The sequence below is a fragment of the Callospermophilus lateralis genome, chromosome 2 (genome assembly GCF_048772815.1).
Source record: "Callospermophilus lateralis isolate mCalLat2 chromosome 2, mCalLat2.hap1, whole genome shotgun sequence".
NCBI lineage: Eukaryota > Metazoa > Chordata > Mammalia > Rodentia > Sciuridae > Callospermophilus > Callospermophilus lateralis.
Genome location: NC_135306.1, coordinates 202613487 through 202633946, shown reverse-complemented (window position 1 = coordinate 202633946; position 20460 = coordinate 202613487). Strand labels below are relative to the sequence as shown.

The 20460-nt window shown below is 41.7% G+C and overlaps 1 protein-coding gene across 2 annotated transcripts in view; it reads right to left on the bottom strand.

Annotated features, from left to right (window-relative positions):
- Positions 1 to 13461: 13461 nt before the first annotated feature.
- LOC143391920 (organic anion transporter 7-like) overlaps positions 13462 to 20460 on the bottom strand; it is a 67208-nt gene continuing 60209 nt past the window's right edge. For both annotated transcript variants that reach the window (XM_076844711.2, XM_076844712.2), the window contains 5 exons: positions 18376 to 18491; positions 17515 to 17729; positions 15716 to 15824; positions 14467 to 14670; positions 13462 to 13522 (listed from right to left, as the gene is read on the bottom strand). In XM_076844711.2, the coding sequence (XP_076700826.2) occupies positions 13462 to 13522; positions 14467 to 14670; positions 15716 to 15824; positions 17515 to 17729; positions 18376 to 18491 (705 nt within the window). The remainder of the gene's footprint in view (positions 13523 to 14466; positions 14671 to 15715; positions 15825 to 17514; positions 17730 to 18375; positions 18492 to 20460) is intronic.

The window sequence follows — 20460 nt, the reverse complement described above, 5'->3', positions numbered from 1 at the left end:
TTTTTTATGTACACTAGAAACATTCTGATGATGTAAAGAATGTCAGGTTTGTGCACAATCATATAAAGACATTTGTTGACAGGCAGCAACAAGTTTATCAATCTTATCATTTTTTGATACCAAAGAACCTGAAATATTAGAATGTGCTTTGATATGACTAATGAAATTAGGATATTGATGCATTTGAATTGTCTTTTGCAAAGTATGGAACAAATGGAATAGTTCTTTTGATGGTTTATTTCTAACAGTAGCTGTTTCGATATGTTTAGCGAATCCAACCATATATGCACTATTGCTATAAATATTAATTGGCTCATTAGTAAGGTGAAGTAAAGTACAAATGAGAGCTTGAAGCTCTGCTCATTTTGCAGAAGTATATGAAGTCTGTGTTATCTCAGTATGAGCATGGCTATAGAAACCTGCTTTTCCTGAACTTGAGCCATCAGTAAACACCGTCATTGCTATGACTATTGGTTGAGCACATAATTTTTGGAAAAATAAATGAAGTACAAGAGCAAATTGAATAACATTATTACAAGGATAATGACTTTCTAGATGACCAGGAAAATTAGCAAAAGCTATTTGTCATTTTCTCTCTCCTCCACCCTCTCCTCTCTTCTTCTTCTTCTTCTTCTTCTTCTTCTTCTCTTCTCCTCTCCTCTCCTCTCCTCTCCTCTCCTCTCCTCTCCTCTCCTCTCCTCTCCTCTCCTCTCCTCTCCTCTCCTCTTCTCTCTCTCTCTCTCTCTCTCTCTCTCTCTCTCTCTCTCTCTCTCTCTCCTCTCTCTCTCCACCCTCTTTTCTTCTGTGACTGGCCGCTACAGTTCTGCTAATAAGATCTCAGACAGGTAAACAGTTGTTTTGGCTCGTTAAGTTTACAGAGCTTTTCCCACCATTCCTACATTGGTGCCTAAACCCGGGATGGGGATCCCCATCGCTCAAGGCAGAACCCCGTTCCCAAACTTCAAGCCCAACCATTCCTGTCATAGTCCACTCCTCTGATCGCCCACCTGACATCCAACACTGGCCTTGAAGATTGGCGAGTTCCCCATCCCATGAGTGCCTGAACGCTAACTCACCAGAATGAGAGAATTGGCCGTTGAGTGTCCGGCAATCCCTCTGGGTGTTTTAGCGGGGAATGCACCCCACTCAGACCCATCAGGGTCACGGTGGACCCTGGGCGCTCTGCTAGGATACCCCTGGGAATTGACTGCCTGGGACTTAGGATCAATTCTCCCTTTCTAACTTCTCTGTCTCCCCTCACTCTTGGTTCCCATGGATGGGTTAGCGCAGTTGCTACAATCCGTCTCACCAGAGTTCTGCCTCCGTTCCAACAGTCTCCTTCTGACTCTTTTTCTCCACTTGAAAAACTCTCCTGACGTCAGGTTGCCCATGGCCTCGGCCCTATTTGGGTCTCACAGATTGCACTACACTGGTGACGACCTGGCAATTCCCTCTGACTATTTCCCTGTGGTTGTCGGCCATTTGGGGACACCCACTTGACTCTCTGTTCACTCCGGAGCTTCCAGGAAGCTCTTTCTGGCCCAGGTTTTCTCTCTCTCCCTCTCTCTTACTCTTTCTCTGACTCCCATCTTGCCCTTCCAGCATGGAAAATTCCTCATACCTCCCGGCCTATTCTCCCTTGTGGTGCCTCTTAGATAATTTGAAAACCCTGAGCCTGGCCCCGGATATCAAATCAAAAAGGCTCATAAAATTCTGTACCCAGGACTGGCCTACATACCCCTTGGACAACCAAAAGGTTTGGCCCACGTGTGGGTCTCTGGATCCCAATTTACTCCAGGATATTTTTAATTACTGTGAGCAATCAAAGAAGTGGAACGTGATTTCCTATGTGGAGGCTTTTTCCTTGCTTCAGTCTCATCCAAATCTCTGCACCCAGTGCAAGCCTTAACATCTACTCCTTGCTCTCAAGCCTCCTTCCTCCTCTTCTTGCCTCCACACCTTCTCCCCCTTCTTCCTCTTCTCTGCTGTCCGCCTCCACTTTCCACCCTGCTGATGAACCACGTCCATACCACTCTCCCCACCCTCCCCCACCCTCAGCCCCGCTTTCCCCACTTTTACCCCCTCCCATTTCCCCATCTTCTACATCTGTGGCATCTTCTGGGAACACTCCTCCTTCTCTTCCTCCCAACATTTCCTCACAATCTCCTCCCGCTTCCATTCCTTCCACCCCAGTCCCTCCACCTCAGTTTAGTCCACCCGCCACCTGATCAGCCACCCATTCACGTGCTAATACAGCACCTAACCCACAAGTCACCACATTTCATCAGACTCAAACTTCACATATTGTGGCCCCCCTTGGAGAGGTCACCAGGCCAGATGGGATTTTAAGGATGTATGTTCCTTTTTCTGTGCTTGACCTTTCTCAAGTAGAAAAAAATATTGGGATCCTACACGGCAAACTCTGTCTCTTAAATTAAAGAGTTTCAGTACTTAACTCAAGACTAAAGCCTCACCTTTCATGATATCTATATGATTCTGTCCAATATTCTCCTCCCTAAGGAAAGGAGAAGGGTCTGGGACCAGGCTAGGGCCTATACAGACCAGATTAATCAGACTGATGCCTACCATCCCCTAGCAGCCCAGGCGGTTCCAGACCAAGACCCCTGTTGGGATTTTAATAACCCCCAAGACCTGGGACACAGGGACCACCTTATTACCTGTCTGATAGCTGGCCCAAAGGTGGCAGCACAAAAGGCTATTAACTTTGATAAATTCCAGGAAGTCATCCTGAAGAAGAATGAAAACCCCTCAGCCTTCCTAGACCGACTAACAAAGGCTCTCCTCAGTACTCTAATTTGGACCCTGAATCCCCAGATGGGAGGCAACTTCTTATTACCTATTTTTTCTCACAAAGCTACCCCAACATCCAGGCAAAGCTAAAAAAAAAAAATTAGAGAAGGGACCCTTGACTCCTGAGATGGAGGTGTTGGCCACGGCCTTCAACGTCTACCACAACAGAGATGAAAGAGCAAAACGCTAAAAATGCCAGATGTTGGCTCAGGTGTTACAGGGCTCCTTCCAACCTATGGAAAGGGGGAGACAACAACCCCCACAACGAGGACCCCCTGGGCCCTGCTTTAAGTGTGGCAATGAAGGACATTGGGCTAAGGCTTGCCCTAACCCCAGGGCACCACCCAGATTATACCCCGGATGCCGACGTCCTGGCCACTGGGGATTGAACTGCCCCAATTCCCAGAGGGGAGCTGAGGTCAGTCACCCTGCCAGTGACTTGCTGGGCCTAGCAGCTGAGGATTGACGGGGCTCTGGGTCTTCTGTCCCGACCTATTCAATCACCCAGCAGGAACCCAGGGTGGTCATCTGAGTGGATGGGCATCCCACAAACTTTTTGGTAGACACCGGGGCCACATTCTCAGTTCTGAGAGAGTTCTGGGAACTACCTATCCCTCCGAATCTCCTATTGTTGGGGTAGGAGATCAAACTCCTCCCCTCACTTGCTCCTTATCTGAGTTCTTTTCACACCATTTTTTGGTTATGCCTCAGTGTCTGGTCCCCTTGCTGGGAAGAGATATATTATCCATCTTGAAGGCCTCCATAACCTTACCCTTATTGTCCTCCCCTATTCATATCTTCATCATGGCTTTACTCCCCAATGAAGAAGAGACTTTATCTCTTTGTGTCTGGTGTGGAGACCCCAACAACCACCAGAACACACATTTTTCCCTCCCCTGTAAAATAGTAGATCCAATTGTATGGGACATTGAAACCCCATCCTCTGCAAATTGCTCTCCCATGGAAGTGCATCTTAAAGATCCTAACCACTGCCCAAACCAGGCCAATACTCACTGCCAATGGCCAGTCTTAAGGGCCTAAAGCCAATCATTCAGAGCTTACTAAAAAAGGGGTTCCTTCATCCCACACACTCTCCATTCAATACCCCAATTCTAGCAGTAAAAAAGCCTAATGGAACATACCATTTGGTGTAGGACTTAAGGTAAATAAATTCTTCAATCAGGCCCATACATCCCCTAGTTCCAAACCCTTATACTATCCTTTCCTCCATTCCTGCAAACTCCCCCTGTTTTTCAGTTATTGATCTTAAAGATGCCTTCTTTTTGATTCCACTATCTGTCACATCCCAAGACATATTTGCCTTCACCTGGACTGACCAGAGACTAGACATTCCTGACAGCTAACCTGGACTTTCCTGCCCCAGGAGTTTTGAGTCAGCCCACATATTTTTGGACAAGTCCTCACTGGAGATCTTGAGGATTTTTCCCCTCTATGCCCCAACTCAATCCTTCTACAATATGTTGATGATCTCCTCCTCTGTAGTCCCTCTTTAGAAACCTCAAAGTCTGACACAGCCACCCTTCTGAATTTTCTTGCTCACCGAGGATATAGGGTTTCTCTGCAAAAGGTGCAGCTCTTTCTCTCTGAGGTTGTTTACTTAGGGTTCCACATTTCCCAAGGGAAGAAAGCTATCACAACTGATAGAAAAGGCCTTATTGAAAGTCTTCCAGTACCAAAAACTAAAGAGGAGATTCTCTCGTTCCTGGGTCTGGCAGGCTATTTTAGGGCATGGGTACCAAAGTACTCATCACTTGCCAAACCATTATATGATCTAGCAAAGGGGAACAAGCATGAGCCCTTGTTACTTTCAGCTGCACCACATTTCAGAACCCTCCAGAAGGCCCTCTTACAAGCACCAGCTCTACACCTGCCAGATGTTAATAGGTCTTTTACTCTCCATGTCCATGAAAACAAATGGCAAGGCTTAGGGGTGCTGGGACAAATGTATGAGCCCACCTTTGCTCTGGTGGCATACCTTTCAAAACAGTTAGATCCAACTGTCCGGGGATGGGCTTCTTGTCTCTGCACCCTAGCAGCCTCCTATGTTTTATTAAAAGAATCGCAAAAGCTTACCTTTGGAGCTCAAATCACTGTCACCTCTCCTCATCACCTCAAGGACTTGCTAATGTACAAAGACTGAAAACCCTCCCTCCCTGTTGAATTCTCTCTCTCTTGGTCTCTTTCCTCTACAATTCTTCTGTATCCTTCCAAATCTTCCCCCTTCTCAACCCAGCAACTCTGTTACCCACTCAGGCTCAAGGTCAAACACAATCCCCAATACATAAATGCAGGGAAATTCTAGAAAACTTCCTCCCATGCCCAGTTAATATCACTGAGGGACCACTAGACCAATCTGATTACACCTGATTCGCTGATGGCAGCTCCTTTATAAATGAGGGGATCAGAAAAACTGGATATACCATAGTGTCCCTATCATGAGTAATAGAAGCCAATCCCCTGCCTGCAAATACCACCAACCAACAGGCTGAGCTGGTAGCTGCAACACGAGCTTGCAAGTTGGCATCAGGGAAAAATCTTACCCTTTACACTGACTCCAAATATGTGTTCCACATTCTCTTATCTCATGCAGCAATTTGGAAGGAGAGAGGTCTCCTGAACTCAAAGGGCACCTCTATAACCAACTCCACATACATCACCCAGCTACTACAAGCCTCCCAGCTTCCTAAAAAACTTGGAGCTGTCCATTACAGATCACACCAAAATGACTCCTCCCCCATCACACAGGGAAATTCAAAAGCAGATCAGGCAGCCAAGTCAGCAGCCCTTTCAGACCCCACTGGATCTCTCATTGCCACGTTCTCTCCAACATTACCCAATAATGGAGACCCACCAAAACATGCCCTCTTTACTTACCTCCACTCCATTTTCCACACTAGTCGCAGACTCTCAAAGCCTTTCTCCACTCTTTCTTTACTCTGACTCTCCAGGATAAAGAAGTGATCAGCAAATCACAGCCTCATGCCAGATATGCAAAAGAGTGAATCCCAATATATCTTTAAAACCCAGAACCTTCCCTTCTCATCAGGCTAGGGGCCATACTCCCAGGGAAGATTGGCAAATCGACTTTACCAATATGCCCAGAGTAAAAAACTTCAAATACATACTAGTTTTAATAGACACATTCTTGGGTTGGGTAGAGGCCTTCCCCACCTCAAATAAGCAGGCTACCATGGTGGCTAACATCCTCCTAACCAAAGTAATCCCTTGATTTCGGATACCCACTTCAATCCAATCCAACAATGGGCCTGAGTTTGTCTCTCAAGTATCCCAGGATGTGGCAAAGACATTGTCCATCCCATGGCACTTTCATTGTCCCTATCATCCCCAAGCCTCAGGTAAGGTTGAGTGAGCCAACTCCACACTGAAAGACATCATAATGAAGCTGTCTTTAGAGACTCACTTGGATTGGATTAAACTCCTCCCTCTTGCCCTACTACACCTGAGGGCTTTACCAAAAAAGCCATCCCTTGTCTCCCCCTTTGAGATAATGTATGGTCGTCCTCTTCCCCCAGAATCTCACCAATGCCTTGGCCCCTCCCTGACCAATATGCTCTTCCCCTCCTCTTCCTTATATTCTCTGAGCTATAGAAGCATCAAGATTTGTTGTTTCCGGATCCAGAGAACTCAGCTGCCTCTTTTCCCCTCAAACCAGGAGAATGGGTCTACTTTTCTTCCCCAGGGGAAAGATCCCCCCAAGCCCCAAAATGGGAAGGGCCATTACAGGTAGTCCTGTGTACACCCAATGCTGCAAAACTCCAACAGGAAGGAAAGAAACTAACCCCCTGGATTCATATTTCTAGGTTAAAACCAGTGGCACGCCCTCCACAGGACAATCCCACCACAGCTCCCAACCTTACAAGACCCCCACAATCACCCAGATTTACTTGTGAGGTATCTCCAGATAATTCTCTTTTTTTAAAGAGAGAGGAGAGAGAGAGAGAGAGAGAGAGAGAGAGAGAGAGAGAGAGAGAGAGAATTTTAATATTTATTTATTTATTAGTTTTCAGCGGACACAACATCTTTTGTTTGTATGTGGTGCTAAGGATCGAACCCGGTCCGCACACATGCCAGGCAATTGCGCTACCACTTGAGCCACATATAATTCTCTTAAGCTCCGTTTTTTCACAGTCACGCACCACCCTCCCTTCCATTCCAGAGGAGAAGAATACACATAAGAATGGGCCTCCCGATAGAATGTAGGAAATCACAGCAACACAGTACACCCACACCCTTTTTAGAAACAATTACAGGAACAACTAGAAAAAAAAGAAAGCTGCAATTGGCACAACAATCCTATTGGGACCTCTTCACAAACACCATCATCCACTGGAGTCTACTGATACTGGGACATCTAGTTGGGGTCTTTTCATTCTGTGCCTTCCTTCCTTGCATTTTAAAGTTCCTTCAAGGACAAATTAACAAAATCTCTAACCAAACTTTCAATCAGTTCCTTCTCAGGGATTACCAGCTACTTGCCAACAAGCCGGGTGACACTCACATCCACTCATCCCAAGAAACCTCCACCAAGTGTTGAAAGATGAAGATACCAAATGACAACTCCACCAAAAGGCCATCTCTACTGCACTATTCCAAAGAAATAAGCCCTTGGTTTTCAGCTTTATATGTTCTAATCTGCCTTCTCCTGGACATAGGCCTTTTCTACCAGCCCTAGAGACTGAACGACATACCAGAAATTAATGTTGTTTCTTTTCATAGCTGCAGGGCCTGTTCATAGACTTCTCCCTGGAGGAAATCCATGCCTTCAGCGCATGGATATGGGGCCTCCTGGCCCTCCTTCTCCAACCAACTGACCTCCCTCCCTCCCTCTAAAGGACGCCCCTACTCAGCAGTAAGTAGCCAGATCAAGAACGGTGCCCCCAAACCAAAACAAAAAAGGGAGGAATATTGGCAAAGATGGCGCCCAGAGCTCTTCTCTTCCAGGAGCTCAGGTCCTTGACGCACTGAATGGCACTCGAACCATCACCTCCAATCCCTGTGAATGGCGCAAACTTTGAATGGCGCACCTCGAATCCCTGAAGTGGCACGAGCTCTCTGCCAATAAAGAAGTAACAGCCCACATGCCCTGCTCCTCCTCATCCTGCATTGAGCCCATAAATATCAACACTCTGTTTGCGCTCTCCCCCGCTCCTCTCTTCTTCTCTTCTTTTCTCTCTCTCTCTCTCTCTCTCTCTCTCTGTGTATATATATATATATATATATATATATATATATATATATATATATATATATCCTCTCTCTCCTCTCTCTCTCTCTCTCTCTCTCTCTCTCCTCTCTCTCCTCTCTTTCTCTCTCTCCACCCCCTTCTCTTTGACTGGCTGTTATGGTCCTGCTAATAAAATCTCGGACAGGTTAAAAAATAAATAAAAAGCTATTTGCCAAGTACTGAAAGATTGCCAGAGCCAACTATGCTGTTGGATAGAAAAAGGGGTTACAATAATAGAAGGCTATTATTATTGATCCAACCAATTGTAATACTCATGTTCTACATTTAATAACTAATTGAGCAATAAGATCATGAAATAAAGTCAAAGACTTTTGAGAAGAGTGAGCTAGGTGACGCCAGTCAATAACTCCCAAGGACTGTCATGTTGCTCCTGTAGGGATATGAATAGTGGAAAATGTTAATAAATATATAGGTTCTTGTAGATTAATTCTAGTAAGCTGTGCAGTCTTAATGGCAGTTGCAACTTTTGTTAAGGTAGTCCTTGCCTGTGCTGTAAGTTGGTGAGAACTTAGAGAAGGGTCTCCCTGTAAAATCTGAAACAAAGGCTCAAATTTGGAGTGGATAATTTTAAATGTTGCCACAACCAGTTAATATCACCCAGTAATTTCTGAAAGTCCTTAATGTCTATAAACCATAAACTCTGTTCTGTAGATTTTGTGGATAAATCATGCATCCTTTGATTAAATTGCCAAAATATTGAAAAGGAGAAGACTTTTGTACCTTCTTGGGTGCTATGCATAAACTAACTACAGTAAGTAAAGTTTCTAATTGAGCAGAAATTTTTAAAAGCATACCTGAAGTAGCCTGAGTTAAAAGAATATCATCCATATAATAGATTATAGATGCATCAAGGAATTTTTCTCATAATGGAGCAACAGCTTGTGCTACAAAGTCCTGACATAATGTGGAGCTATTGGCCATACCTTGAGGCAACACTTCCAGCAAAATCTCTTAACTGGTTCTTTAAAATTTATAGCTGGAATGATAAAAGCAAATCTCTTACAATCATCAGGATGTGATGGTATAGTGAAAAAACAATCTTTATTACTATTAATTGATAATCAAGTAGTATCTCCATAGGAGAAGGAAGTTCAGACTGTAAAGCCCCCACTGGTTCAATAAATGGCTCTGAGATCATGTAACAATCTCCATTTGCTAGATTTTTTTCTTTACCACAAAGATTGTTCCAAGGCCTAAGAGTAGGCTCAATATGACCAACTTGAAGCTGTTCCTGGACTAAATTGTGGGCTACTTGAAGTGTTTCTCCTGTAAGGGGCCATTGATCAACCCAGAAAGGATCATCAGACCGCAATTATTTTTTCCTGTCATTTTCTGGGCTGGAGAAGACATAGATCAATGCCCCATTAAAAAGGCTGATTAAATGTATTAAGTAATCCATATTGTCTTTGCTGAGAAAACTGAGGCATAGGTAAATACCTTTCCTTTTTATTCATTTTTAATTATTTAGTGGAGATAGATCCTTTATTAGGCATGGTAGATGTCATCATGAAATTAGGGGTTATTGACAAAACTCCTAAGCTGCTCATAATATCTCACGCTCATAAATTTACTGGCAAAGTATTGAGGATGTAAGGTTTAAATAGTCTGCATTGCCATTTTTGTCTTCCAACTGGAGGTATTGAGCACTTTGAGCAGGCTGAGAGATCTGTTTAACACCTTCTAAGTCAGCAGACAGTGTGTGTAAAGCCCAATCCTGGGATCAGAATTTACTGGAAATTACAGAAACATCAGCTCTGGTACCTATCGCACCCTTCAAAATTTTGTAATTAATTTTAAGATCCAATAGAGGGCGTTCTTGCTTAACTAATAGAGCCAAGAATGCTCTTTCCAAGGATTCAGATGTCTAAACTTCGTGGGGTTCATCGGATAAAGTTTCCCCTGTGGAATAATAAGGCAAAAAAAAAAAAAAATGCTATCTTCTGGAGAATGATGAATAATGTAATTTGTTTGAGCAACAACTTTAATTTGTCCATTAAAATTTACATCAAGAACACCCAGTAATACCTGAATTCCTTTTTGAGTTAAAATAATTCTACCCAATATTAAACCTATTGTATCTGGCAGCAGAGGTCCATAAATTCCCATAGGGATCATTTGTGGATTCATCTCTGGAGTCAGTATGAATCTTGAGGTGGGGTGGAGCCCAGGATTCTTGTTCCTGAGTATAGCAAGACTGGGCCCGTGCATGAGGATGCTAGACTAGAGTGAGTGACTGTTGATCCCAAGCCAAGAGCTGCCACAGAGCAAAAGGTGACACCCTCATTATTTAGTGAGGTCAGGGTTGGTCCCCCTCCACTTCCTGATGTATAAGCAGAGGTGGTTCATTTACAACATTATGGATATAGCATTCCCACACCCAATGCCGACCTTTAGGCACTGTGGGCAAATACCTCGTACATTTCTTTGTTCTTGCGACTGTCTGCAATCTCTACCATATGCCCTGTTTTGCCAAAGTTAAAGCATTGCTTCTTAGAATTGGCCTTCTTTAAAGGAGGTTGTAAAATTTGTTTCAAGGTGGCCACCTTGGCTATGCTTTGGGAGTACACTGGGTTGACTTCAGAACAGAGATGGATGTAATCTGATACAGTTCCCTTTTGGCAGTGGGGCTGGAAGACCTCTTGACAAACTTTATAGCATTTCCAAAAGCCAGTTGTTTAACTAAAATCTCAGATGCATTTGGATCCCCAATCATACAGCTTGCAGCTGGATATAAATGTGCTACAAAACCTAAGAAATTCTCCTTGGACCCCTGTAAGATCTGGCTGAAATCTAAGTTTTTCTCTCTCTTAGTAGGCACTTTTCTACATGGCCTTCTTGAACACACTTTTATCTAAGTATACATTTGTAAATCATAATTTAATTGTTGCAAATGGTGCTGTCCCAGCCAACATTTCTAACGTGATATGTACTCCATGCATGTCTGCTCAGAGCAAAATCCATCCAACTAGATTTTCACAGAAAATATTCATCTCCCAAAAGGCAAGCTTTCACAGGGGTAATCCAGTCATTAGGTGGCAGGGTTTCATTACACAATGATTTCATCAAACTATGAAAAAAGGTGAATTGGGACCATACGTGGAACAAGTGAATTTTATTTCTTTTAATGTTTTAAAAGGAATGGCTGCATGGATACATATATTTTGATTTGGATTTTGCAGACCTAATTGCTCAAATATTGGATATAATTTAAATCCCAATAAATCTTCTTCCGCCACTCTGGTGGCACTAAGGCTCTGCTGAAGCAGGGTAACTTTTGTAGCCACCATATTAGGGACCCTGATTTTTAGTCTTCCCCAAGGGACAGGGTGGATCTCTGGAGCAGGATGATTCAAATGCAAATTATGGAGGTCTGCTGTCAATTCATCCTCCTCCTCAGACCAGAGTCTTCCTCACGGTCCAGCAAAGTGATCCCTCCCCCATCTTCCTGTATGGCTTTGTCTAATGAAGCATGCTCTGGCTCTACCTCTGGGCTGTTTCCCTGCCTTTATCTCACTACAAATGCAGGGTGCTTTGACTCTGTCCTTAGATTCTCTCTCTGCTTTTTACAAGCTGCAAATGGAGCACGTTTTACCTCCATCCTTAGGTCTTCTCTCCATTTACCAAGTGTTATGTTCTCTGCAATCAGAGAAGACCTGGAAGGTAGGCAGGCTTGTCCAGTAGGTCTAAGACTTATAACAACATTTCAAAGGCGGTGATTAAATAGTCCAATGTCTTGGTCTGAATATAAACAAGTCTCTATCACAGTCCAAATTCTTTCTACATTCTGGATTGTTCTCCTAGGCCTATTAGCTGAAATAAAACCAGCATGCAGCTCCCCGCAGTTTTCCCAAGTATGGTTTTCCTCAGAAAACCACAGACTTCCCTAATCACCTGTAGGAACTGGGCAAGTTGAGCTCACTTCACAGATTTCCCCTTTTGCTTCATGATACCTTTAAGAATAGCTAAGTAACTCTCCCTCTCTGTAGAGAGTGAGTTCGCCATGCTTAACATCACGCTATTAAAAAAAAAAATTCCTCTCTCTTCTTTCTCTCAATAAGCTAATCATGAAAATTTCCTGTGAGAGAGGACCAAGCACCCACCTGTACTCTTTCTCATTTTGGAATCCTTGTGAACAGTCCCTGTTCTAGGAAAATTCTTGCTCACATACCTTGTGGGTGAAGGAAATGGGATGGACTTGTGTGAAATAAAGCTAAGAAAATAGTACAAGGAAGTAAACACGAGAGATCAGAAATAAGTTTTCAGAGAGTGGGCAGTGATGGGCTAAGCTAACCAGAGGGTACAGCTTCTAACAAGAGAAAGGAATCCCCCAACTCTCCCCCACCCCCACTTTGCTTTATAGTGATACAGATCAAAAGGGATCAATAGGAGCTTTTTTGCAAAAAAAAAAAAAAAAAAAAAAAAAAAAAAAAAAAAACAGGATAGGTGTGGGAGGAGGCAGTCTGTTCAATTCTTAAGGGGTCATGCCCATCTCCAGTGCTATGGTGAGCCTCTGACAGAGCTAGGTAGAAAGTCACATGAACTGGGCATTCTCAAACCAGCAGGGTTGCTGCTGCGAATTCCTAACAGACTTTTCTGCTTAATGGCTTTTGAGTCATTTGAATTCACCATGCACAGTTCATGGATGACTCCCCACAGGTGGTATGTTTGACAGGTGGTATAAACTTCAGGAGGTTGTACCTAGTTGGAGTGATTTATGTCACTGGGAGTGTGACCTTGAAAGAGATATTTGGATCCTGGTGACTTCCTCTGTTTCTTGTCTTCAATGAGGTGAGCAGGTTTGTTCCACCATGGACTCCTCAATACAGTACTTTCCCTTTCCATAGACCCAAGGCAACAGGGCCAAGCAACCATGGAAAGAGAATCCTGAAACTGTTTGCCAATATAAATCTATCCTTCATTTAAGTCACTTACCTCCAGTATTTTGTTGCAAAGACAAAAAACTGACTCACATACTAGGAATAATTTTTAGATGTTTGTAACTATTGTTTCAAGTTGTTTCCAGAAAGTGGGGTTCTTCATTGTAATTATCCAATAAAATACTTTTCCTATAAATTCAGAAGGAAAAATGTTTTTAAGCTAATTCCATCTCCCTATCCAAAACCTTTTAGGTATCTGCAACCATGTAAATAGTTTCTCATGTATTTCAAAGTATTGTAGTTGCTTTGAACTTCTTGTGATTCATAAAGCATCTTGTATACAAAATTTAGCATCACAATTGTAAATGAGATTCATTATTACTATTGCATCTATTTATTTAAATATTTTTTGCTAGTATCTAGGAGTGATCTTGATATTTCTTCTTTTATCTTGCTCTTTGATCAGTTGTCAATTCCTGGAATTCCTTAGAAGTGTGTCACTTTGATGGAGGTATCTTCCTGCTCTGTTTTTCTTGAGTCTTTCCTCCTAGAACAAATACAGTAAAAACCACAATGAAAGAAACACAAACACAAAGTGACATGGAGAAAGAATATATCTCCTGCATTCCTTAGAGCAAGCTGATCTTTTCCCCACCAACCTTGGTGAAAAACAAACAACCAAACAAACAAACCATGACACCTGTTTAAGGACCTGAGTAAATCTTGTAAAATAAAAGACAAATATTCCTGATGGTATCTGGAAGGAAGCTTTGATAATTTCTACTGTCATCCTTGGCTATCATGTCATTCTCCAAAGGAGTCTTTGGATAAATCAAGGGAAGTACACAAAAGTTTAAAAATCTTCCCTAATCCTTCATCATTTTAAAAATGTCTTTATTTACTATTGCATTCTTTTCTTTTTTGAACACTTTCATTCCTCATGAAAACCAGATGGTCTGAATCTCACAGGCAACACATGAAGACTCCTCCCCTTAGATATATTGTCACCTGTGGAAGGGGCCCTATTTCTGTATGTATTCTCCCCTGGGTTCTTCAGTGACCAGGGAAGAGCTCAAGCCTATAAAAAATGACAATGCCAGACAGTTTACCAGCACTCATCGGGTCGCAGAATCGTAGGACCTGGAAGGTGAGACTTGGCATTTGTATTTGTGCATGTTTGTGAGATATGTTCAGTGGTATGTGCTACACTGGAGCAGGGAGGACTGAGCAGACCTAATTGTGTCATATTTACTACTAAACCTACTGGGGCAGTTTGGGAAGAACTGGCTTGTGTGGTCTAGAGATCTTCAGGGGGACATCTGATATCACTGGTTAAAGGATATTGCTTTTACTAAACCAATGGCACTGACCACTTGGAAAGAGAGTAGGTCTAAGATTGCCAGAGCCATAATGGCCCCAGGGGAATTTGTCTTCTCATCTCAGACCTGTGACACATAACTCCTCTCAGGGACCATGAGGAGGCTCACTCACCCATTTTCTATATCTTGGAGGGAGTCAGGCAGAGGCTGATTCCTGGTTTCTGGAAGGAGGAAGACAACAAGGCCAGCAAAGATGCAGGAGGCTCCATAGATGATCCAGGGCAAGGGTTCAGCATATGTCTCCAGGATCATCAACAGGGGAGCCAGGGCTGACCCCAAACTACCACAAACTCCAATGATTCCTAAAGCTGTTGCCCTTGGAGCACAAACAACAATAAAAAATTAACCTGGTAAGAATGCAGATGGATTTGTGTCCCCTTTTTTCATTAATTATGAGAGACAACAAGGAGTGTGTTTGGGCATGTGAAGATTGATGACTTGCTCTTGCTTTTGAAATTCTGTTTCATCTGCTAGCAATCTTTATCAAGTTCACAGACTACAAAGACATGTTTTATTATTAAAAATCCCATTAATCATTTATGTTATGTTATTTTATTACTCATTTACTTTATTACATACTTACTCTATCTTTACTGGTACATTACAGTTATGCAAAATAATGGGATTGGTTGTGATACATTTGTATAGGCCCATAATCCGGTCAAGTTCATTGTACAGTTCCTCCACTTCAATGCCTATTCTCTGCTCTAGAGGTCTCCCTTTTATTTTTATAAAAATTCTTGTTCTTCATGTTTTTCTTTCTAGCTTCCATATATGAGAAAATATTAAACCCTTGAGTTTCTGATTCTGGCTTATTTCATTTAGCATGGTCCTCTGCAATTCCATCCATTTACGTGCAAATGACATAATTTTCTTCTTCTTTTTTTATAATTTTCTTAATATTTATTTTTTAGTTATAGGTGGACACAATATTTTATTTTACGTGGTGCTGAGGATTGAACTCAGTGCCTCATGCATGCTAGGCAAACGCTCTACCTCCAAGCCACAACCCCAGCCCCAATTTTATTCTTCTTTATGGCTGCATAAAACTTCATTGTGTATATGTACCATGTTTTATTTATTCACTTATCTGTTGATGGGCATCTGGGCTGTTCCTATAATTTATCTATTGTGAGTTGCCCAATAGCATCTCCAATTTAGGTGACTCCACAGAATACAGGAGATGTGCATTAGTGGTATATTAGCACACCTAGAAATACCTAGACAAAGCTAACTTTGGGTAAACTTTGGCTATAATTGTTATCATCACCATTGATTACTTTTGTTTTCTTCCCTTGATGAGTCATAGAGCTGAGAAAGAGCTGTTTTAACCTACACAAAGAACCTATGAGATTTTGTACCTGATGACGGTGGGGAGCAGTTCATTTGTATGGGTAAGAGAACAGGTAACAGAGGCAAAAGAAATTCCTCCTCCCAAAGTTGTCAGAATCATATGCACGGTCTGCATTTCTGGAAAGAGGAAGAGCCAGGAAAGTTAGGAAATCTGAGATGAAGGAATCTTCATTCTCCAATTTACAAACAAAAAAAAAAAATGCTTCTGTTGGAGACGTTCACAGTGTAAAATATACTGTGGAAAAACTGCACCGAGGAAGTTTATGAGGACGAGATGTGACTTATATGCAAAGTTCAATTTATGATGAATAAAAGTTCTGAATAATTGTATTCATTCTCTTTGCCTCTCCAGATTTGTCAAAGGAGAAGAGAGGATGCTGAATTTAGGAGGAAATCACTTTCTTTTTCTGTACAATGTCTCTATCCCTTGAATGGAAGGTAGGATTGTCATGTGTGATTTACTGAGGGGTGTCAGACTCACTCAGGCACTCATGGGGTTGGAAACCATGGTCCATGCACAGTACTGACATGGGGTAAAGACTGTAAAAGACAGTCATGAAAGGACAGGAATCCTATATTAATGGACAAGCTGGAGAGTAGCCAGATCTAGATCAATGTTTGAAGACTCAAGAATAAAAACTTCTATTATAGAAAACATGACAGACTTTGGAAACTTTTCATAAAGTTGGTTTTCTACTCAATTAAAAGAAAATCTCTTGGGACTGGAGATGTGGCTCAAGTGGTAACACGCTGGCCTGGCATGCGCGGGGTGCTGGGTTCAATCCTCAGCACCACATAAAAATAAGGATGTTGTGTCCACCGAAAACTGAAAAATAAATACTAAAAAATTCTCTCTCTCTCTTTCTTTAAAAAAAAAAAAAGAATCTCATGAGAGCTTTAAACCTTGGAGGAGGCTTTGTGGCAGCCAGGAAACTGACAGCATTGTTCAAACTCAGGAAGAGTGAAGCCTGTAGCCTGGTGTGATGGTGCACTCCTGTAACCACAGCATTGCAGGAGGCTAAGGAAGGAGGATCAAAAGTTCAAAGCCAGCTTCAGCAACTTATCAGGGGCCTAAGCAATTTATCAAGACCGTGGCTAAAAATAAAACGGGCTGGGGATGTGGCTCAATTGTTCAATGCCACTGGGTTCAATCCCTGATACCAAAGAGAGAGACTGAGGGGTGGAACCCACCAATGTGGGGTTTTGTAAAACAAGTTACAACACAGGAGTTCAGCAAAGCACAGTGATGGATATGCTGTCACTGCTGTCACCTATTCTCTACTGGAACCCAAAGGCTTATTTTCTTAAGTCAAAATAACTCCCCAAAACCAGAAGGGCATTTGTGGTGACCTGAGATGAGGCACATGTGTAGACACACAGAGTTCAGGTATAGATTGTCACTGAAGGTGAAGTAATAAGACAGAGCCATCGAGAAAAAGTAACAATACAGTGTGGTCATATTAGCTTATAATGATAAGTCTAAACCCTACATGTTTTCAAGGAAGTGTGATTGGCCAAGAGAAGAAGCTCAGAGAAACTTAGAGAAGCTCAGAACATGGTGGCACCATTTTACAGGTACTTCTTGACCATAATGAAGGTCATCATGCATTTGAAACAAACTTTACTGACCTTTAGTAAAGTTTAGATTCTGCCTTCCAAGTACTGGATGGCAGAATCTGTTCTAAATGCCCAACTTGTGTCAGTGAACACTTAGAACCCAGTTCTTCTGATTCCTATAGGTGCAAGCTGAAAAATCCCCAGGAAAGTGGGAAAGATCTTTCCTTATTTACCCTGTCTCTCTCCTTACCTTCAGGCACAAATGTGTTGACCAGAAAGGTGATTCCCATCGTGGTCATGAAAAAACACAGGCTTATTCGACGGCCCTTGTGATTCAGGGCCCAAAGTGAAAGATAATTGGCTGGGAGTGTGACTACACCAAGGAGAATTTGGATCAGGAAAACATTGCTTGCCAGGTACTGGAGGTGGATAATCAAGCCAAAAGTGGGTAGCCATACTAAAAATCTGTAACAAACACACAGGAAAGACACATGTCATGAGAGTTAACACTTATATACTTCAAACGATGGTATTATAAGATCAGTTACTTTTTGGTGTTAAAAATGCAAACTATCTTTTTCTTGTAATATGTGCACGCAAGTGATTATTTTATAATTGTAATAAAACAAATATATGATGAGGCCATCAGATGTTTATTTTGGAGAGATGTCAGGAATGTAAATATAAGATGGGTCTTTAGGATTTTAGAGTTTTTCCCGCTCTTGGTCTGAGTGATAGATATATCTTTACATATGTAAATACTCATTGGGTTACATATATGTCTGTAATTCACTATTTCAAATTTTATCTCCATTAAAGCAAACAATGAAAGCAAACAATGAAGAAAATCCGAGTCAAAGTCTGTACATGATTGAAGTTTGCAGCATCTGTCTCTGGTGTGAGTCTGGCAGTGTGATATGATAAACAGAACTCACGGTACAATGGTTCTGTGTCAAGCTTTTCATAACTCTGACCATAACCCTGGCCATAGCAATGCTCATAATATCCTTCTCATCTTTTATATCCAAAGCTGTGTTCACCATATATTGCCCAATTGAAATAAGAAATATACTCATTCTCCACTCTTTTTATAAGATGATGTGAAGCCTACCTCACCAAGGACAGGAGACAGATCCGTTTACACAGGTTGGGTGTGTGGAACAAGTCACACAGAGAAGGTTTTGTCTGTGCTGCCTTCAATTCCTCCTTTATGGTGGATCTCACAGCCTTCAATAATAACAGAGACAACAAATTGTTCAGTTGTCAGAAAACAATGGGTAGTGTGGAAGCACTGGCCACCCACAGAAGGTAAGGTCAATAACCATCCTAAATAGTGGAAAGTATAGATATTAAAACAATGGCAGGCATGAAAGTGGTGTGATAGGTGAACTCAGGAGTTCAAAGAACCTCAGGGAAGTTGTGCAATGAGAACATATTAAGAAGTAAACTCTAAAAGAGCATAGAACATTGAAAAGAGAATTTATGTTAGAGATTTATCTGAGGAAGGAAACCAAATGTTGAGTTAGTGAGATTACAATTCAAAGCCCCTTTTATACCAGATGACTATAGAAGAGTTGGAAATGGAGTTTTGTTCTCCACTAATTACTAATGGTTGGAGAATACATTTCATATCTCAGGAAGAAGAATTATTTCCTGGCAATTAATTTTTTTATTTTTATTTTTTAGTTTTTGAGTCATCCTGTTTTATAGAATATGTTGCATGTTGTTTCTCCGTGAAAGAGAAGCCTAGAATTAAACTTGAGTTTTGAATCAGAGGGGATTTTAGTTTAAATTGATTTAAACTCAGATTTGCTTTTATACTGAAGTGTTATTGGCCTTGCCACTTGCTAGTTGTATACCCTGGGCAAGGTGATGGCTATCACTGTACCTCAATTTCCTTGTCATTGAAAAGAAGAAGAAATAAAAGAATTAGGATCAGGATAAGTAAGAAAACCAACAAAATAATAATGCCTTCCTCACAAACACTTTCTATGTCATTTAGTAGGTTATAATATACATATCAATCTACTTCTAGCAGAACTCTTAGACTTATTAATTTATTAGTTATTCAGAAAGATTAAGTCCATTGTCATGCCTCCTCTACAAATGCAATAATACTACAAATGCCATCAGAAAATTTTCATGTTGAAGGGAATGCTGAGAATTAAACCTACTCCCATGACTGAGGAAACCTGCACCATCAGAAATGGTCTTGGAGCTTCCAACTCTAGCTTCAACAGTGGAATACTGGATTTATGCTTGTTAGAGAGACATTTGTGGTAATACCTTCTGCATCCAACACATAAACCCATGACCACTGGCCAATGTTATTATGGTATTATAAGAATTGGTTGCAAGAAGACCTTAAATCTGTCTTAGATGAGGGCTGCAGTGTCTGAGACTGGCCTTCAACACCTTCCAATATCAGAGTAAAATATCAGGGCATGATGGCTTAATTTGTTACCAGGTACTCATTCTTGATGAGCTAACAGAAATGAGTGGTGCATCCAGAGATATTTAGGTGGGCAACACTAGCTGACATGGCAGTTCTACAAATGTATTCTCCCCGGTAACCCTTACTTTGAGAGGAAGCAGCACATATTCAAATAAGGGTTTGCTGGTTGTTCACATTTTACAAATGCATCTTTCTCTATAAATTTCATTCTATGCCAATCATCACATCATTAGAAAAGCCTGAAACAGTCTCATCTCTGCAGTCTTGCCCACAAAGGTGCATCAGGGTCAGTTCATAAGGATTTACAAGAACTCTTTATTAAACATTTAAATGGTTATGAACCTGTTTATATCATGTGTTTAGGCTAAAATAGACTCTGGGGGAAGTAAGCAAACTACAAAAATTAATGATTTCCACAATTCTTGGACTCTAGAATTTAAAAAGAAAAATCTTTAAATGTTGAAGTTAAACATTTACCAGGACACCACCGACCTTGCCCTTTTGAAGTCATTTGGGCTGCACTCACCTTCAAATAACCAAATCCCTGAATGTTTAAACCTGACTAGTTCTACCCAAACCTTAAAGGCACATTTCAGACACTGCATTTTTTAAGATGCATTCACAGCTCCCATCCCTACATCAAGGTTAGGTTTCCATCCTTGGGATTCACTTTGCACCCTTACTTGACTGTTCAGGGGCTTTATCAAGCCCACTGATCCTTGTGAGGGTGGAAGCTATAAA